General features: G+C 55.9%; 1 protein-coding gene across 1 annotated transcript in view; it reads left to right on the top strand.

Annotated features, from left to right (window-relative positions):
- Positions 1–19,525, top strand: part of LOC105491422 (ATPase H+ transporting V0 subunit d1) — a 43,997-nt gene that overhangs the window by 17,178 nt on the left and 7,294 nt on the right. The window contains exon 2 of the mRNA XM_011757826.2: positions 11,135–11,306. Within this exon, the coding sequence (XP_011756128.1) occupies positions 11,135–11,306 (172 nt within the window). The remainder of the gene's footprint in view (positions 1–11,134; positions 11,307–19,525) is intronic.

Genomic DNA, 19,525 nt, shown 5'->3' with positions numbered 1-19,525 from the left:
CTGGCCCTGGGCATTTGCCCAGACCTTGCCCCCCTTTGGATGCTCAGGCAGTGGTTTGCAGGCCTTGACCTCAACAGAGGCTTTCGTGCTTGGCTGGTGGATGGGGCTTTCCCCTCTGAGGAGTCATCTGAAACTCAGCCTTTACCGCCTGTCCCTGTCCCTCAGAGGCTCCACAGCCCCAGGGTCTCCCCTGCAGTTGTCATCAGTTCTTCTGAGGCTGCTCCATGGGTATCCAGGCCAGGGGTCTCACCTAGAGCCCCTGAATGACCTCAGGGGCTGGGTTGCAGGGAGTCAATGTGGTCTGGGCCTGACTAGGCTAGAACAGTGTCATAGCTGGACAGGAACCTGGAGGTACCGTTATCCAGCTCTCTTCATCTGGGAAGCTGGGTCCAAGGTGAGGCCTAAGGGTGTAATTATGGTCTCCTGACATCTGTCTTGGCAGTTCCTGTCCAATCACTCTACGTTCTTCGATTTTTTTTTCCCCTTTATCTATTCTTTCATTTGTTCACTCAAGAATGCCTGGACTATATCTCTATGAACGGACCCCCAACTCAGGAAGTGGTAGTCATGCAAAAAGGACCCTGCTTCTGGGGCCCTTGTCTTTCCCTCAGGCCTTGCCACATGGGATTTAGCTTGGAACTTGAAGGGTTGGCAGCTGATGAATACAGATGAGCTGCAATCCATGACGCAGCACACAGGGCCCTGAGGCTGCCAGGTCATGGGTTCGGCTCTGCCTGTTTTCCCCCCGCCCCCAACCCTTTACGCTTCAGGCTAGATACCATATCACAAGGCCTGGGGGAGCACAGGGTCCTGGAATGTTACCCTTAAGTATCCGCGCAGGCTCCATGCCTCCCACCTGCCCCAGTGGCTTCAGTCATTTGGACCTGGCTTCCACTGTGTGGTCAAGCAGGTGACCATGTCCCTCCCAGGGGCCAGCCCAGGTTCACAGCACTGGCTCACTCTGGCATGTTACTGTTGCCCCCACAACTGTCCCACGAGGCCCTTGAGCAGGGCCGCTGAGGGGAGGGCTGAAAGGAAGGGTGGGTGGGGTCCTGGGGGTGCTGTACTGGACTAGCTTGTATAGTTACTGCTTCTGCCATCTTCTTGCCTGGACCAAGCCTCTTGGCTCTGCCAGGCGAAAGTATGGGATGGATTAACTCTACCTCTGGCCTGGGCTACTCTGACCAGTTTCTTTTTTCTTCTCTTTTCTTTTTCTTTGCTTTTTTCCTCTCCTCCTTCCTGCCTCCCTCCCTCTTTCTTTTTTTTTTAATTTCTTTCTTGAAAGGGTCTCATTCTGTCACCTAGGCTGGAGGGCAGTGGCACGAATACTGTAGTCTTGACCTCCTGGGCTCAAGTGATCCTCTCGCCTTAGCCTTTTGAGTAGTTGGGACCACAAGCACGTGCTACCACACCTGGCTAATTTTTGTATTTTTTGTAGAGACAGACTCTCTCTGTGTTGCTCAGGCTGGTCTTGAGCTTCTGGGCTCAAGTGATCCTCCCACCTCAGCCTCTCAAAGTGCTGGGATTACAGGCGTGAGCCACCATGCCCAGCCTCTGTCCAGTTTCCATGAGCCACAGGGAATGGGACTTTATGCTGACAGTACGTGAGTTCACAGCCCCAGATGAGGTTTGATCCCACAAGCCCAAACACAGGGCCTAGGTCAAAGCAAAGTTAGTATTTCCTACTTTTCTCCTTCGGGCTGGCTCTGGGCACCATGGAACTGGTAGGATGCTCCAGCCAGGATCCAGCCTGACTTGCTTATTCTCACTGAGAATAGCTGCCTCTAGGGAGCCCTAGAAATCCCCTCCACCTCTACCTGAGTGAGCCCCAACTTTCCTTCATCTCCTTCCTAAGATGGCTGTGCATGTGGAACAGGAGCCCAGCATCAAGAGCTGACAGGATTGCTTAGGTGGTGCAGGCCAGCAGACCCAGAAGCTAGACAAGGGCATGTTCCAGGTTTTTTTTTTTTTTTTTTTTGAAACAGAGTCTTCCTCTGTCTCCCAGGCTGGAGTGCAGTGGCATGATCTTGGCTCACTGCAGCCTCAACCTCTCAGACTCAAGCCATCCTCCCACCTTAGCCTCCCAGGTAGCTGAGACTACAGGCACACACCACCGCGCTGGGCTCATTTTGTTTTATTTTTTGTGGAGACTGGGTCTCACTATGTTGCCCAGGCTGGTCTCAAACTCCCTGGGGTCAAGTGATTCCCCCACCTTGGCCTTCCAAAATGCTGGGATTATAGGTGTGAGCCACCATACCCAGCCTCAGCCAGCTTTTGAGCACAGCACATTGCCATAACTGGCCTTCCTTGGGCTACCTGGCATCTGGCCAGGCCAGACCAGTTTATCTCTTACTTATGCCCAGGCAAACTCACATCTTTGGGAAAATGAAAAGAAGCTCTTCTTCACAGCTCCAGATCCACTCCAACCTGCAGGTTCTGTAACTGTGGTGGCAAACCTGGAGAAGAAAGAGCTCACTTCGGTCAAAGTGCAGGGCATCAACAGAGGAAGGTGTGGCCCCCACCTCCCAGAGTGAGGCTAGGTTGTCTGATTCTCAGGCTGGGCTGTGGCCAGGGAACATAGGGAAGCTGCCCTGCAAGCCCTGTGTCTCCTGGGACATGTCAGTCCCATGGAGCCTTCGGGCCTGGGTGGGGACGGCCTGGTGAGGGGCTGTCCAGGTGGATCTCCACTCAGTCAGAGGAGAGCTTCTTGGAACTTGCCCTGGGTGCAGCAGTAACCAGTTGTGCCCCTCCCTTTGGCACATGGGACTGTCGCCTGCCTGGCACCCTCCTGACTGTCAAATGAGTTGACTTCCTCCTAGGATGTGAGAAATGCTTTCATCCTCCCAGCCACAGGGACAAGGTGTTCCTGAGAGTATGAGGGTAATTAAATATGTCTCTGCCACCACCTGCCACCTGTCTCAGAGCAGGGAGTGGGGTGATGAACCCAGGGCAGACATCCTTTTGCTTCCTGGACTTGGGAGGTGACTCTCCCATTTGATCCCTGTGTCTGATGTTGCTAGTGGTCGGTGCCACTGGCGCCTGGTGTCAGCTGGACCATCTCTGCAGATTGGCCCCATTCCTCTACTGTGAGTGCCTCACCTCACTGAAAAACCTCTAACATGAAACAAAATGTGGGTCCAGGGACCGAGGAAGGAGAATTTACCGTCCTTTCCCTGCAGGAGCTCTGCCTCAGCCACCTGAAACCTAGTAACTTGCATGTGACCGTGCCAGCAAGAGACTCCAGGTTCTTCCCAAGACTGCTGGCCTGCCAGCCCAGAGGTTTCCCGTGAAGCAAGAGCTGCCCTTGGCTATACTACCTCCTGCCTGCTTCCAAGACCCTCAGGGCAACTCAGGGTGTGGTGGGTGGTGCAGCGTTCTGTCCTTGCCTCTCTCTATCCAGGTTGCTGGGGCTGCTCAGAGCTCTCTATGATCTTGCTGATAGATGAGATGTAGGTTTGGGGACAGGAGCCCCGGATCTTGAGCCAGCCCTGTTTCTCTTTCCGCAGAAGAGATAGCAGAGTGTTAGCATGCTCATACTGTACAAGGTCCCCTGCAGGCTTTATGACAGGGAAGAGGACATGCTAGAGGCCTGGGAAAGGGTTGGGACAGACCATGGAGAGGAGGAACAGGTACATTCTGTACAGAACTTAGTAGGACAGCCTAAGCAACAGCCTAAAGTCAAGGCTACACACTGCTGGGCTCATGGTGTTAACCAGGAGAAATGGACTATGGTATGCTGTGCTCAGCTTTCTGTAAACCACTGCCTTTGCTCAGTGTCCATGCAGTGCCCTGGGAGGCTGGCACTGCAGAATCTGTTACCCGGTGACTAGCCAGGGGCCTGGTTCCAGAGAGATTCCACAAGTGTTTTAGGGCCAATTTGGGTAGACAGGATTTGAACCCAGGTCCTTGAGGCTCTGAACCCCAGTTTCTTTCTCCCCTGTCCTACTCAGCTGCCTAAGGAATGATGTCATGAAGCCAGTGATCTGGCAAAATGGATCTGCAGAGGGGGCCGGGACTGTGGGATAGGTCAGCTGATAGGTGATGGGTGGGCCTGCACTGGCCAGGGAAAGGTGCCATGGACACCCCAGTTGAGGGTGGTAGTGCCAAGGCTCTGGATGGGGAATAGCAGGTGGCATAGAGGGGAGGGGGGAAAGCTGGCATTTGATAGGAAGTGTTGGAACTTGGGGTTACTCAGTCAATTGGTGTTACGTGAGGTTCACAGAGAGCCTGCAAAGGGCCCTGGCAGAGGCCTGGGGGCTGAAGAGGACACTCATACTGTGCTGCAGGCCCCAGGTAAACCCAGGGTTAATGGTTTCCGTGCTGTGGCTCCCACACTGAGAGTTCCAGATGTGGTGCTCTGACCCTGCAGATCTAGCCAGGCAGTGCACACATCTGCTTTGGAGCTGATATGAAAAAAAAGGTCTCCTCCCACCCCTGAGCCTAGGGAGTAGGTCAGGCTCAGCACATTCACCGAGGAGGGGCAGGGCAGCTCTCGCTTTGTTGGGCCACCAGCCTGGCCATCTGTCCACATCAGTCCATCTGTCTGAGTTTTCCTACTTTGAGCCAGTAGAAGTTGTAGCATTGGAGGTAGAGCCCAGGTCCAGTCCCTTTGAAGCAGACTTCTCAGCAAGGCCAGGGGAGTGGTAGAACAGGCTGTAAGGCTCTGCCACCCTTGCAGAGAATGGCAATGTGGGCACACCAGAGTCTAGGGAGCATGTTCTCACATCTGGTTCCATTCAATGGGCCTCAATTCCTGAAAACCCCTGAGCTCCCCAGGAGAGCCTCACTGAGTGACCTCTGGAAAAGCAGAAGTAAAGTCTGGGAACACACTGTCCTCTCACACTCTGCCGTGGCCAGCTGGCCAGCAAGACCCCTCCATGGGCCGGCCATGAGGCCACGGGAGAGCCTCGAGCGGGGCTGCCCCGCCTAGTGTGCTGGCCAGGGGCTGCCTCCATGCCTACTGGGCCCAGGGGCATGTGGGACCAACCCCCTGGCATGGGCCAGGACCCTCCTTTCTGCCTCCCTGTGGCCCTTGGGGAGGAACTGCAGAGGCCTGGGAGCTGAAAAGGCTGTGTGCCATCTGACCCTGGGAGCCCTGGAGAGGCTGAAAGATCCCCTTCTGGGTTGGCAGGATCTGGGAAAAGTTTCAGGAAGTGGGCAGGGGCAGGGCTGCCCAGCTGCCACCTCTCAAGGCCTGTCTGATGCTGGCTGCCAAACCCATACTTTGTCACACAGAGAGCAGAAAGCACTGGGCAGGCTGAGTGTCCTATGCCCTCTTACTAATCAAGGGCTAGGGTGATAGTCAGGGGTGCCAGCTGGGGCCCACTATGTGACCAGCCTGAGTCTGGTGCAGCCTGGCGACCCCTGAGAGGGGCAGCCATGCCAGGTGGGTCTTAGGCTGCAACCTTCTCAGGCCTCTTCAAAGACCTCAGCTACCCCTGCTGGAACCAGGGCAATGGTCCTTGACACAGGCAACCTCAGGGTGGACAGGGCCGGCCTGTGGAGGCGGGAGGGCAGGGATTCTCACTTTCCAGGCTGGGGGTGTGTCTTCCCAACCCAGCCTCTCCATGGGCCTGAGAAAGCAGCACTATTTCCTGCACTTTAAGGGCTTCTCTCTCCAGCAGCCTGTGGACTTCCCTGGAGCACTTGCTGGAGCAGAGATCACAGGAAGGTCACTCTGGCCAGCAAGTAGCACTGTTAGACCAGTCAAGGGCTGAGGTAATGCTAGGGCTGAGGGCACGGGGCCTCCCAGGCTGTGGTGGAGGGCAGAGCTCCAGCTCCAGGGCTACATGGACTGCTAGGTGAAGGTGACAGCAAGCCATTTGATTTGGAGGACTTCATTCTGTTGATGGTGTGGAGAGTGGACTTGGGAGTAGGGAGCCAAGATATAGGGCAGAAGGCCTGAGTAGTGCCAGGAGAAGGAGTTGGAGGGAGAGTCATCTGAACATGGGGACAAGAATGTGGGACACAGAGGAGGTGTGGGAACGTCCCGGGGTGCAGACTGAGGAGCAAGCCTAGGCCTGAGGGAAGGCTGGAGACACCGGGAGACTGAGTTGGTCTGCTGCTTCTGAGTTGGGGTTTAGGTCAGACAGCAGAGAGAACTTCTGAGAGCAGCAGCATCTTCTTGAACATGAGAAATCGGCCTCCAAGGAAGTCTTTTACTGTGGGAGATCACAAGCTGGCCAGACATTCCTGGTGTTGGGCCATGGATGGGAGGATTTGGGGTAGACAGCTGGGCTTGTGGGTAGACCAGAGCAGTCCCCCGAGTCTGTGCTAGCCAGAACACTGCTTGCTCATGCCTCGGCCAGGCACGTCTGGGCCTCTCAGTGGCCATCACCGAGGCTGTCAGGCTGCTAGACTGCTGAGCCCAAGGCCCAGAGCAGAACTAACCCCTGGCTTCCCAGAGCCCCTGCCGTCCTTGGCTGCCCTCAGGGGCTGGGCCAGGGCTGGGTGGCCAGGTCTCCCACGAAGCTCTCAACAAGTTCCAGGCCTCTCCTTCTGTGCTTAGATCCTGCTCCCAGTCACGTCCCCTCCCAGTCACATCCCCTCCTCCGCATCCCTCAGAGAGAGCAGGAAGCTGGGGAGGAGGGAGCATCCCAACCAGCCTTCTCCTAGCCCTGACCGGTACCGTCTTAGGGCTTGGGGCTGCCAGCCACTGGGTCTGGGAGCCAGGTTTCTCCAACAGGGTCGGAGTTGGTTTAGAAGCCCTGTGTGGTCTCCTCATGGGTGAGCTGAGGGTTCAGTAGGCCTCCTCCTCTAAGTCGCCTTCTTGGCTGACAGGCTGTCCCCCTTCCCTGGGTCACAGGGAGATGTGGGGTTTGGCCAGGGAAAGTGGTCTGGAACGGCCCTTTGACATCATCCCTGGGGGCTTTTAAAAAATAAGTTTCCTGGTAGGGAAGACTCCTCAGGCCTTGGGCAGGATTCTCAGTAGAGTCTCCCGGGTTTGCTCTGATCTGACAAACGCCAGCAGAAACCACCCGGCCGCCTGCGTTCCAGCAGTGCTTGGAGCCGTGGCTTCCCCAGATGCAGCGTCAGCAGAATGCAGCAGCCAAGGCACAGGGGTGTTTGCTTGGAGGCCCGTGCTAAGTCCAGGAGTGGGGGGCCTGCAGAAGAGAGCCTGCTGCTTGGCTTTGCCCCCTCATTCATGTGCACACATTCCTGGCTTCTCTAGGAATGGATGGTGCCACAAGGGATGCCAGAGGGACTTGTCCCTGAGTGATGACAGTCCAGTGACAGTGCTGACGGTCCATGCCTGTCAGGTGAGCAGTGAGTGTCCAGGCTGCCTCCGAGGAGGGGAAGAAGGCATGCCCTGTCTTCTCCCACCCCTCTGCCACCACCTGCCAGGTCATCTGGGACTGAAATCCGTCTGGACAGCTGAGTCCATATCTGAAAAGCCTGTCCTGGGTCAAGGACTGGGGAAGAGAGCAGTAAAGGAGGTGCAGAGTGGGGAGGAGAGGAGGAGACCAGATCTGGGGATAGACAGAATCCCTCAGGCCTGCTGCACCTCCCAGCCCCTCTACGCCCCAGCTTTGGGACTCTGGACAGGTTTCATGTTCTGTCTGATTTCTGTTCCTGAGGCTGAAATGGGCATGGCTGAGAGGTCCGGCACACAGGTTGCTCCTGGCATGGGGCTGAGTACACTGTACAGCCCATGTGTTTCCAGTTAGAGTGGATCTGGGTTGCCCGCTTCCCCTCATGTTGGGATGAGGGGACTACCCCCGACCAGTGCCAGGTGTTGGATAGAGAGTCATGGAGGCCTGGGGAGTGGAAAGGTGCTTGGCAGTGGGGAAGTTGCTGAGCTAGGGAGAGAAGCCATGTGGAGCAAAGTGGGAGGCTGGAGCAGAGGAAGTTTCACGCTGCTTGAGAGCTAATGAGGATCCTGAGTGGGAGGTGACAGCTCACTTGGGGAAGCCTCCCAGCAGCCTGTGCCAGGGCCTGGAAGAGCAGTGTGTACACAGATGCCCGGGTGAGGTCCAGCCCCTGGTGCTTTGGAGGGGAGGGATCAGGAGGCCAGACTGGGGTCCAGACTCCCAGTCTCGGGGAATAGTAGAGTCACTGGCAGGAGTGCCACCACCCAAAGGACTGAGTTTTTCCCTGGAGCTCACCCTGTACATCTGGCCTGGCCTCTAGGCCCAGGCTATAGCTGAAAAGGAAGAAGTCTCCTGGCCTGAGAAGGGCTCCTGGCTGGCTGCAGTGGCTGTGTGAATAAGCAGACAGGTTTGGTCTGGCAACTGCCTCACCAGTGCCTGGGTCTGACCCAGAGAACTGTATTCCAGTCCTGGCTCCCAGCTGCCATCCACTTTGCAGCTTTCCCTAGTGGAGATTTCAGCACTTGCTGGGCCTGGGCCAGAACCCCAAGTATATAAAATCAGAGCATGAACGTGACTTTGATAAATTAAGAAGGCTTCATTTTAATACCACAGTAAAAGGAACCAGTTAATATTCTCACCATTTCACATCCACAAAAACCACATCAGGGGCATTAACAATCTTTCAGTTTTGTACAAATAAACCATGTTTCTTTTAAAAAGACTTGCACACATGGCTCATGCCTGTAATCCTAGCACTTTGGGAGGCTGAGGTGGGCGGATCACAAGGTCAGGAGTTCGAGACCAGCCTGGCCAACATAGTGAAACCCTGTCTCTACTAAAAATTAAAAAAAAATTAGCCAGACATGGTGGCATGCGCCTGTAGTCCCAGCTACTCAGGAGGCTGAGGCAGGAGAATCGTTCAAACCCAAGAGGCAGAGGTTGTAGTGAGCCGAGATTTTGTCACTGCACTCCAGCCTGGGCAACAGAGCGAGATTCTGTCTCAAAAAAAAACAAAAACAAAAACAAAAAACAAAAAACAAAACCAAAAAAAAGAGGCTTGCACACTTGCCCAAGCTCAAGGATATTAAAATCTAGCACATGAAACCCACTTGTAGAGGTAGAAATACAGGCAATATATTATTTCAGCAATGACCATCAATTACAGTTAAGAACAGTTAACAACTAAATGGGGAATGAAATACTGCAACCACCCAAGTTTACTGAGCAAAGCACCTTTTCTCACCCATGCCTTACTCTAGGAGTAGCTAGGACTTGGTTAGATGTGGTAAGGATGTGGGAGAAGAGATCCCAGGGCAGGGGCTCATTGCAGACAGCCTGGAGTAAGGATGTAGGAGAGTGCACATCTCCCAGGCAAAAAGGCATTGGGGTCCACAGAGCAGAACAGGGGCTAGTGGCTTCTGCCTGCCCTGCCTGGCTCTCTTATGCCCTTTTGGGTGGCCATGGGAGGAAAGTAGTAGTCAATTGCAGAGTGACGGTGAAGGTAGCAGGTGGTGTCTCCTGCAGGCCTCTGGAGGTTGAAGTTCACTCCATGAGTACCCAGGAGCCACAGAGGTCATGAGTGCAGCCTGCCACCAGGCCCCTGGAGATACAGGTGGAAGGCGTCCATTCCAGAGACCTGTGCATACCCCTACCTTCAACATGCTGTCTTCCATCTCTCTTTTAGCATGCCTGACTCCAGGTTGGGGCTGTCTTCTCCTGATGGAGTACAGCAGGAGGGGCATCACCGGGGTCCCCTAAGCCTGTAGAGGGTTATATGCCTCACTTCCCTCCCTCTCTAAACAACCCAGGATAGCATGGTCTCCTGAGCCTCAAAGACACCTGGGGAGGCCGTGGCCAGGACAGCGTGTGGAGGTGGTCCCAAGTGCAGCTCCGCCTTTGATCCCCTGGGCAGCCTCCCCAGGGGACGGAGAGGCATGTAGTCTTCCAAGCCAGCCTCCACCAACATGTGCCTGGGTCTCTCCTCAGCCACTGCCCTTGGTACTGTCCCAAGGGAGCTTCTGTGTCCTGTATCGGGTGGGATAAGTACTGCTGAGAAGAATAACACAAGTGAAGGGACAGTGATGGGCTGGTGGAGAAGCCTCTGAAGAGGGGGTGTGAGAGGAAAGATCTGAAGGAAGGGAGGGAGACAGCTCCATTTTCAGGCCAGGGGACAGGGAAGGGCCCTGAGGTGGGGACATGGCTGTGGATAGTGAGCATGGGGGAACCGCAGGACCTAAATCAGAGAGGTAGAGCGGGGATAGTGGGACCACCACATGAAGGCTCTGGAAGGGGCTCCCTTTCTGAGTGAAGTAGGAGTAGGGGAGAGTTTAAGGCCAATGAATGGCATGGTCTGCCTTGTATTTTAAAAAGATCACTCTAGCTAGCACATGCCTATAGTCCCAGCTACTTGGGAGGCTGAGGCCAGAGGACCGCTTGAGCCTAGGAGTTCAAGTTCAGCCTGGGAACATAGGAAGATGCCATCTCTAAACAAAAACAAAACAAAACACTGTGGGAGACTGTTGTTAGGTTCTCATCAGGATCCCACTGCCTCTTCCCTGGCCTGCTTCCCCCGGGCCCTTCTGCTCTGCCTCTCTTTCCTTTTCCCTCAGGCCATCTCTGAATGCTCAGGAGAGCCCTCAGGATTGGTGTACCTGCCTCCGGCCACTCTGAAGGGATGCTTAGTCTTTCCTGTCAGCCTCACCTCCCCTGCGTGCCACTCATTTGCCCTGAAGGCCACTTGTCACTCACACCCTCCTCCTGGCTGTTTCCTTTATACTTTCTTGCCCCTGCCCTTTGCTGTGGCCCAGCCTTTTGTGGCCTTCTCATCTTCTCAGTCTGATCTTTGGTGCCCTCTCCACTCCACTCCACAGCTTTAGGCATCTTCTGTATTTCATGTGCCTCGTGTCTGCCTCGGGGTATGTTGGCTTGCCCCTCTGACCCTGAGGCCCTGGAGTGCAGGACTCAGGACTTAGCTGCTCTAGGTTAGGGCCAGCCTACAGCTTAGCATACAGAAAGGCCTCAAAGACTGGGTTGTGGATTGGAGTTTCCCAGGCTTTCTGATCATGTTGGGGAGGAACTATTCCTCTTATGCTCGAACTTTGGGGCCCCATGTCCTGGATTGTGTCCCAAAGATCTGGTGCATCTCCAGGGCCTTAGCTGATTGCCCTGTGGTAGGCCCTGAGCCAACAGGGAGATGGAGGTCAGGGTAGTAGTGGGACACAACTGCAGGGGAGAACTGGGGCTGATCGGGGTGGGAATGGGGACTTGGGACCCTTGGGGAGGCCCAGCAAGGCTAGCCCTCACCCCCTACCCTTGGGTTTCAGACTTGAAACTGCATCTGCAGAGCACTGATTATGGTAACTTCCTGGCCAACGAGGCATCACCTCTGACGGTGTCAGTCATCGATGACCGGCTCAAGGAGAAGATGGTGGTGGAGTTCCGCCACATGAGGAACCACGCCTATGAGCCACTCGCCAGCTTCCTAGACTTCATTACGTGAGTGTGCCTTGTGGCGCCTTCTCCTCTTACCTGGGCAGGATAGTTACACCTGCAGGAGCCGGCCCCAGTGTGGCTTAGGCCAGCTGCCTTCGTGCCTACGTCAGCTGTCAGAGCTAAGGACAGCTCTGTCAGGCCAGCTGTCACGGGGCCCTGCTTTCAGAGTCCTCCCTGATTGTGTGCGTGATCATTCAACAACGCTGGACCTCCAGGCCACCACCTATAAAGTGGGGTCACCAGCATGTTCACTACTGCCTGAAGATATGGTGGGCAGGCAAAAGTGTCCCACGCAGTAGTGCTGGATGAAGCCTCTTCCCTCAATCACATAGACTAGGGTAGGGAAACCTGGGAAGGTGGGAGCCCTTTTTCTTACCCTACAGCACCCAAACAAAACACTCACCAGGCCCCACTCCCCATGCCAGGGGTCAGGTGTCAGGCGATGGACAGAGCTCTGAAAGGCCAAGGTCTTAGGCCCATTCTCTGTCTGCTCTGACCATGGCCCTGGGTCTCAGGGAGATTGGGTCGGAGTACAGTTGGGGAGCAGGCTGAACGTCTAGCTGCCTTTCTCAGTTCTGACACAAGCCCTCAGGAACTCAGGTAGGCAGGCCCCCATTCATATGACCCTTGGCTGCCCCAGCTTCGTCGTTGTCTGACGCTTGGGCACAGCTCTGCCTTCATCACGCTCCTGGAGAAACTGAGTGGAGGAAAGGACCTTGGGATCTGCAGGCTTGGGGAGGGCATCTGGACTGGGCAGTCTCTGCTGGCCATGTATGTCTGTGGACATAGGAAAGTAGAGAGGGTCCCTTTGCAGGGATGTCCCAAGAGCCATGAGCCAGGTCCTGGTGGACAAAGAAATAGCCCCAGTCTAGGTGGCTGCCCCATAGGGGTGGTGAGCAGAGGCATGCTCGGCAGCTAGCGTCTAGGAGAGTACCCTGCATTGGCAGAATGTGAGTGTGCAGTATGTGAAGCATTTCCCTGAACTCTCTGAGTATTGTCTAGCTTTTACCATTCCCTGATTATGGTGCCTCCACCGTCCTCCTTGGGACCTGGCACACCTGCCCCACTTGTCCCTGCAGAGACAGAGTTAGATGCCTGCTGCCTGGCCTGATTCTTATCCCCTGCAGTTAGGAGCCACTTGCCCAGGATCCACTTGCTCAAGGAAGTGCTGCAGCCAAAGGGCTCCATTCTCAGGCAGGAGTCACAGGCTGGGACACCTGAAGGGCCAGGGAACATGCCCAAGCTAGGAAGCAGGCCCTCTCCTGGCCACAGACCTCCTTCCCTGAGAGCCTCCTTGCTGCCCTGGCCTCCATCAAAGTATGCCAACATGGACCTACTGGGGCAGGAGGCTGGTAATGGGGTATCTCTTGTGGTGCCACATTAGGGGTCACATTGCAGCTCCCCATCTGTTGATCATTCCCTGGCCTGGGTCTCTGTGTTCCTTGCTGCAAAGCCAGAGCTGAGGACATACCAGGAAGCAGTACATTTATTGCCAGAGCCCAGCCTGAGACTTGTTTGCACAAGGCTGCTTTAGCTTCCTGGTGAATGTTCTGGCCTTGCCAGCTAGGCCGGCCGGAGGAGGCCTGACCCCATGTCCATGGTCAGAGGGTAGATATCACCCATCCCTCTGCCCACCGGCCCACCTGCCTGTGCAGCTAGCCTTTGGCCTGTCTTGGTCTTAGCCTGCCAGGCCATGAAACTGGAGAGGGGTCTGAGCGTGACTGAGGCCGCACAACTGCCAGCTCTTTGCTAGAGGTTGGCTGCAAGCACCAAGGGTGCTTAAAGCAGCCAAGTTCTGTCCTGTGGCAGGCTCTCCGAATCTGCCGCTTCCCATCCCTTCCATTCATGGGTGATTGTGGCTTACAGTCCTACCAGCCACTCACTCCTGCCCTCACTCAGGAGCTCAGCAGTCACGTGTCAGCCCATCAGGTCCTGTGTCTGCTTGGTCCATGACCTAGTCATCTCCAATGACCTGCACCTTTCCTCCTCTGCTCTGCACTTCAGCCACCCCCACTGATGGCTGCCCAGGCCCATGTCACCACCTGGAACTGCTCCACCCCTGAAATTGCTGAATCAGGCACCCTCTCTACCCACAGCCTTCTGGCCCTCCAGCCCACTCTCAGTCCCTTGTGGGACACGGGTTCCGGACTCAGCAGGACACTAGGCCTTGCTTCCTCCCCTGCTACCCCTTCTGTCTTCATTTCCCGCCCTCCCCAGCTGAGGTTCCCTGGTCCATCATTCGAGCACTTTTCTGCCAACATCCGCAGCTCTCTTGGCCGCCCAACTCATGGTCCCACCCGGCTGGCAGCCCCCCAGCCCTGGAGGAATCCCAGCAGCCTCCAGTCTGGAGCCACCCTCCCCCTACCTCCACTGCGGGGAGGAAAGCTGGGGAAGCCAGCCTTGGGGGAGGGGGGGTCATCCTTGCTGCCAGGCATGCATACTCACCCTCTTAGCCAGCCTCAGCTTGTTTCTGCCTGGCAGACTCTGGCTTTACCTACTCAGCACCCTGCAGACCCCACCAGCACTGCAAAGACCACCTTCCCATCTTATACTGTTGCTCTCCTGCCCCCAGCCTCCTCTTGGGCAGATGGCCCACCTTCTTCACAAAGACAGTAGAAACCCGTATACCTCCCAGTGCTGCTTCTGTCCCCCACCCCTGAAGCCCATTCCAATGGCAGAAGCGCCCTTCCTTTTCTCTTGGATCCTTCCACCAATGTTCTGAGTGCCCTCACCTTACTCCCTGGATGCTGAGTGGCCACTCATCTGCATTCCTGTCCGTGCAGGCACCTTCCTTTCCAAATTCTTCTCTTCAGTATCTAAGCAAGCTCAAATAGTTAAAAACCATCTCAGGGGACCTAAACTTTTACATTCACTGTCTGTTCTCTCATTTTCCCTCATCCCTTGAGCTTTCAACAGTCCCATCACTCCACCACAAGGCCCTGGCTAAAGCCACCCCTGACCCACACCTTCACTCCAGGTGTGACCACTCTGCAGTGTCCAGCCCCCAGTCACCTAGCTATTTCTTTGCTCCCATGATGCCTCTCTGACTTAACTCCTACCTCTCTGGCCACTCTCCCTTCTCCACTCTGTCCCAGCAGGTCATCCCCAGTGTGTGTGTGGAGTGCTGCAGGAGGGGGTGAAGTCTTCCATAGAGGCCTGAGCTCCCCCAGGCTGGGGCTCACGATTGGCTTCCCTGAGGAGGTGGCTAGTGTGGCTGAGGGGAAAAGCATTTAAAGGAAGCATTGGAATAGGGGGTTTTTAGGTTGAGGGAACTATACATGTCCTGAGTAGCGAGCATGGTGCACCTGGCTCTGTGCCCCACACAACAGCCTCCAGGTGTGGTGCCCACTCTGGGAAGGAGGAAGCTACCCTAGAAAACCCAGAGGAATGTAGCCAGAGAGGAGAGTACAGTCCTCCAGGTAGTAGAAGCATCAGTGAGAGGCCCCGTCCTGGGTGTGAAGACCTGAGAGAACAGTGCCCTGACTGCCCACAAAGTTGGCCCAGCTGGGGACAGAGGTCGGGACCATCACAGAGTTCACCTTAGCTCCATCCCTCAGGGCCTCTTAGTTGCTTCTGGAGCTGCCCCAGGCTGGCTGGAGCAGGCTTCTGCCAGGAGGTGATGAAAGCGGGAGCTGGCTGAGGCTGCCTCTGTCCTTCCGTGTGAGACAGTGTCCACTGCTTTTGTAGGTCCTGGCCAGCCTTCAGCTGCACATATAACCAGTACCTGGTCTGGGTCAGGCCTGGGGCTGGGAGGGAGATGGCTGGATGCAGTGGGGTGGTACCAGTGATAGTATAGACAGTGCCTGGAGAGGACTGTGAGCAGCTTTAGCAAATGGAACTGGGGTTCACAGGTGGCTTCACAGCGTTGGGAGGACTCCAGGATCAGGTGGGGATAGAAAGGCCACTGGAGAGAGTAGGTGGCTGGAAAAGAGGCAGCTGTCTGGCATGGGGCTGACAGCCTGATTGAGATAGGGCCCCTAAAGTAGACTGTCGTCATGTGCTCTTGAGAGGATCTGGCTCAGTTTCATGCCACTAACATGTTGTTATGTCACTGTGCCCAAGCCCAGTCATTACCTTGCTGTGAGACTTGGGATAGTGTCTGTCAGGATTTTTTGACCTTGGAGGGGACTTTGATCTGGGCCATTCCATGATGTTTTCCCTTGAGAGAGTCGGTCCTGGAAGAGAAGCTGAGAGACTTGTGGGAGGAGTGAGTGTGGCCTCTGGGGAGTCCCAGGTGGGCTTTAAAGGCCTTTGTCTTTGAATGAGTGAGCCTCCCTGGAGGGGGCCTAGCCCAGGTGCCCATTGGCAGAGCCTGGGCATGGGTAACCTGAACCACCTGGGGGATCTGAGAGCCCATATTTCTCTTGTGTCAGGGGCCTCAGTGCCACCAGCCTGGAGTGGGCAACTGGAAAGAGGCTTTGTCCCAGGACAGTGGCCTCAAATGCCTAATGAGCCTGTCAGCACATCTGTGATTTTCTCCAGGACCTGTCACCCCAACCTTGGGGCCCTGCTTGGTCACAGAGGGGCATCAGGTTCCTCTGGCCCCCACTCCCCTGGCCAGTTCCTGTCTTTGCTATCTACAGTCACTGTTTCTGGGTCCGTGGCAGGACTCTGCAGTTGGGGGCTGTAGGCCTGCTGTGGTTTCAGGGTCCTGGGCTAGACCTGGCTCCTGCCTTGAAGAAGTGCCAGCACTGCCACTCTTTTCCTGGGCCTGGGGTCAAGCATGCAGGAGCTCCATGAGGCCCAGAAGGCTCAGACCAGGTGGAAGGACCCAACTGTGCCTCGGGGAGAGGCAGGACTTTTATGAGCAGGTTAGAGCTCATTATCTCTGTTGGAGCCACACCTCACTCATATTCTCTTATTCTCTTTTTTTTTTTTGAGATGGAGTTTCACTTTGTCACACAGGCTGGAGTGTAGTGGCACATTCTCGCTCACTGCAAGCTCCGCTTCCCAGGTTCAAGTGAGTCTCCTGCCTCAGCCTCCAGAGCAGCTGGGATTACAGGCGCGTGCCACCACACCTGGCTAATTTTTGTATTTTTAGTAGAGACGGGGTTTCGCCTTGTTGGCCAGGGTGGTCTCAAACTCCTGACCTCAAGTGATCCACCTGCCTTGGCCTCCCAAAGTGCTGGGATAACAGACGTGAGCCACCGCACCCGCCCTCATCTTCTATTTATTTTATTTTTTGAGGTAGGATCTTGCTTGTTGCCCAGGCTGGAGTGCAGTGGCATGATCATAGCTCACTGCAGCCTTGATCTCCTGGGCTCAAGTGATCCTCCTGCCTCAGCCTTCCAAGTATCTGGGATTACAAGTGCATGCCACCACACGTGGCTAATTTTTTTGATTTTTTAATAAAAATGAGGTCTTGCTATGTTGCCCAGGCTGTCCTCAAACTCCTGTGCTAAGAGATCCTCCCACCTCTGCCTCTCAAAGTGCGGGGATTACTGGTGTGAGCCACCATGGCTGGCCCTCACTTATCTTGATATGGAAGAGAAACTAAGTCTTGAGAGGTGGTATGCTGAGGGCATGGACAGGGCTCAGAAACAGTGATATTTCTGTTCACTTTCCACCCTGCACAGGGCTCTTTAGGACCCAGATGTGACTGAGTACAGATACTGTCACTAGCAGCTCACCCGAGCCCCTGCTGGGGACTGCAGTGGACAGGCTGGCAGGGGTACCCAGGCATCATGGCTGCCTCACCAGCACCAGACCAGCCCCCCAGGGTTGAGAAGCCATATTGTTCCAGCAGGTGGCACCAAAGGGCACAGCAGAGGGGCAGGGTTGGTTGGCTAGGGACTCTGAAGGCTTCTTGGAGGAAGTGGCTTCCTCAACTCCAAACTAAGAGGTCTGTGGACCCAAACTGAGTTTTGAAGGCACAGGGCAAGGGAGGGCCTCTGGGCAGAGGAATACAGATGGCCCCACCCCCACCCCACAAGGGCCTCTTTGGCCTGGCGGGCAGCCGGCCCTCCACTCCCCAGCTGTCTTCCCCTGGAGGGAGACACTGACCAGCTGGAACCTTATTCCCTCCTATTGAGGCCAAATGAGGGGAGGAATGGTGGAGTGGCTTTCTGGGGGCAGGGAGGCAGCTGCTTAGGCCAGGCAAGGAGGAAGAGGATTTCCCTGTCTGCCGAAGGCCTCAGCCTTGGGAGAAAGGCAGACTGCTGTGCCAGCCTCATCTCTGCCAGGCCTGTCCTGCCTCTCATCTCCTGAAAAAGAGGATTCTGCCCCTCACTGGGCAAGAGAGAAAAACAGGGCTGCAGCAGCAACAAGCTTATAGCCAGCCCGGGAAGGAAAGTGCTGGGCCTGGCACAGGATCACCCACGATTGGCCTGGCTTGGGTTTGAAGAGGGCCTTGAAGGGGCTGGGGTGGTGTGATTGTGAGTGGCCTTTACTAGGCTCAGCATTTCCCCCACATAAACAGATGCCCTGAGCGGGGGACACAAGGAGTGGGAGGTTGAAAAAGAGGAAACTGGCTGGTGGGGATCCCTCTGAGAAAATGAGACTAGGTGGGGTGTGTAGAGCCAGGCAGGGGGCCCTGGCCATGGGTGGAGGTGTGTGGACACTGGCCATGGGGGCAGGGAGCTCCTCTGCTTTGTGGTGTGATAGGGCCTGGTGCTGGCCTTCTCTGGGCCTTATCTGCTCTGACAGTGGGGCTGGTAATGCTAGTGGTTGTGGGATCACTTGGATAAGATGGGCCTTGGGTGTGTTTTTCTCCTTCTTCCCGTCCAAAAGGGAGTGAGATCATAAAAAAGCATCCTTCAGCTTGGGGGCAGGGGATTGGTGGCTGTCTCAGGGAGCACCAAGGCTACACTGGGGCTGGATGGGGTGCAGTTAGAGTATTGCGGGGTGGCGCATATGCAGCATGGGTTCTGGGGTATGTGAGATGTTGGAGGCCTCATAGGCAGGAGGCGTATGTGCTGTCCAGGGTAGAAAAGATGCAGGCTGGGGCTGCAGACCATGGCCCAAAGCTCTGGTGAGCTCTGAGGTCTCTTACTCTGTCAGCACTGTGGGGTTGGGGGCAGGAGGCTGTCCATTTGGGCCTCTTGGCTTGCAGCTGCAAGTGGGCCTTGCTTGAGGCTCTCAGTTATGGTTGGGAGTTAGGGGACTGTCTCTTCTCAGTGCACATCCTGTAGCTGACCCAGCCAGATTGGGGGCGGAGAGAGGGCAGTTGCCTGGCCCCAGGCCCAGGAGAGCAAAGGTCTTCGCAGGGCGCCAGGCTGGGTGGGAGCTGGGGGAGTGTAGAGCAAGCAGGGGGAGTGTAGAGCAAGCAGGGGGAGTAGGGGTCAGGCCAGGACAGGAGCTGGGGCCTTCTCCTCCTGCCGCCTTTCTGGAGGGCCCTGTGGGAGCTTTGAGCTGAGGCCTGGGCCCTGGGCTGCCACCTCCCCTCCTTTCTTCCTTCAGTATGGGGGAACTCACCTCCTACCAAGGTCCTCCCTGGACAGCCTGAGCACTGGTTGCACAAGGTCCTGTCACAGGGCAGGGGCCTAGGTCTGGCTCACTCAGAAGCTAGGATAAGACCCGTGCTCAGTGCCCAGCTCAGAACAGCAGCCTCCACCCCAACTTTTATCCTCCCATAGGTGCCTCACCCTGACCTTGGAGGAATTTCCCCTAGGCCTCATTTAGCTCCCTTGTACCCTGAGTTCATCTCTGGTGACAGACTGGAGGATAGTTGTGGCTACTGCAGCCTAACTGTGGCCTGGGGCTCTCTGCCCTTCACTGCATCCCCACACAGGTGACTACACAGAACTCTCTGCCCCAGCCCCTTTGTAGCTGGTTGTAGGCAGAGCCTTGTCCCTTGCCAAGTCTGAACTGGGCAGTCCCACCCCTCCCCAGCTCCACAGCCCCCTCTGCTGCCCATACACCCCACAGAGCTGGCCTTCTGCAGGGCAGAGTGATGAGAGCCTCGACCTGGGATCGACCTGACCCAGCCTCCTGTTCAGGTCTCTGGGTCTTATCCAGGCCATCCTGGGTGAATGCCCAGCCCTGGCCTCAGGCCCTAAAGGAAGAGGACAGCTCTCTATTCTGGCATGGGCTGTGCAGGTCTGCCTGACCTGGGCCTTTACTCCAGAGAACCCCCACTGGCTCCTTGCTGGCCTTCCCTGGAGAAGCTTCTCTCCACTCCACTCCTCAGCCTTTCCTCCCCTCGCCGTCTCTGCCTCTTCCTCTTCTGTCCCCACTGGGGGACAGAGTGACCCTAACTGGATGGCAATTCCCCTGCTTACCCT

The sequence above is a fragment of the Macaca nemestrina genome, chromosome 18 (genome assembly GCF_043159975.1).
Source record: "Macaca nemestrina isolate mMacNem1 chromosome 18, mMacNem.hap1, whole genome shotgun sequence".
Classification (NCBI taxonomy): domain Eukaryota; kingdom Metazoa; phylum Chordata; class Mammalia; order Primates; family Cercopithecidae; genus Macaca; species Macaca nemestrina.
Note: the sequence above shows the minus strand (reverse complement) of the source record. Positions and strands in the feature narration are given on the sequence as shown.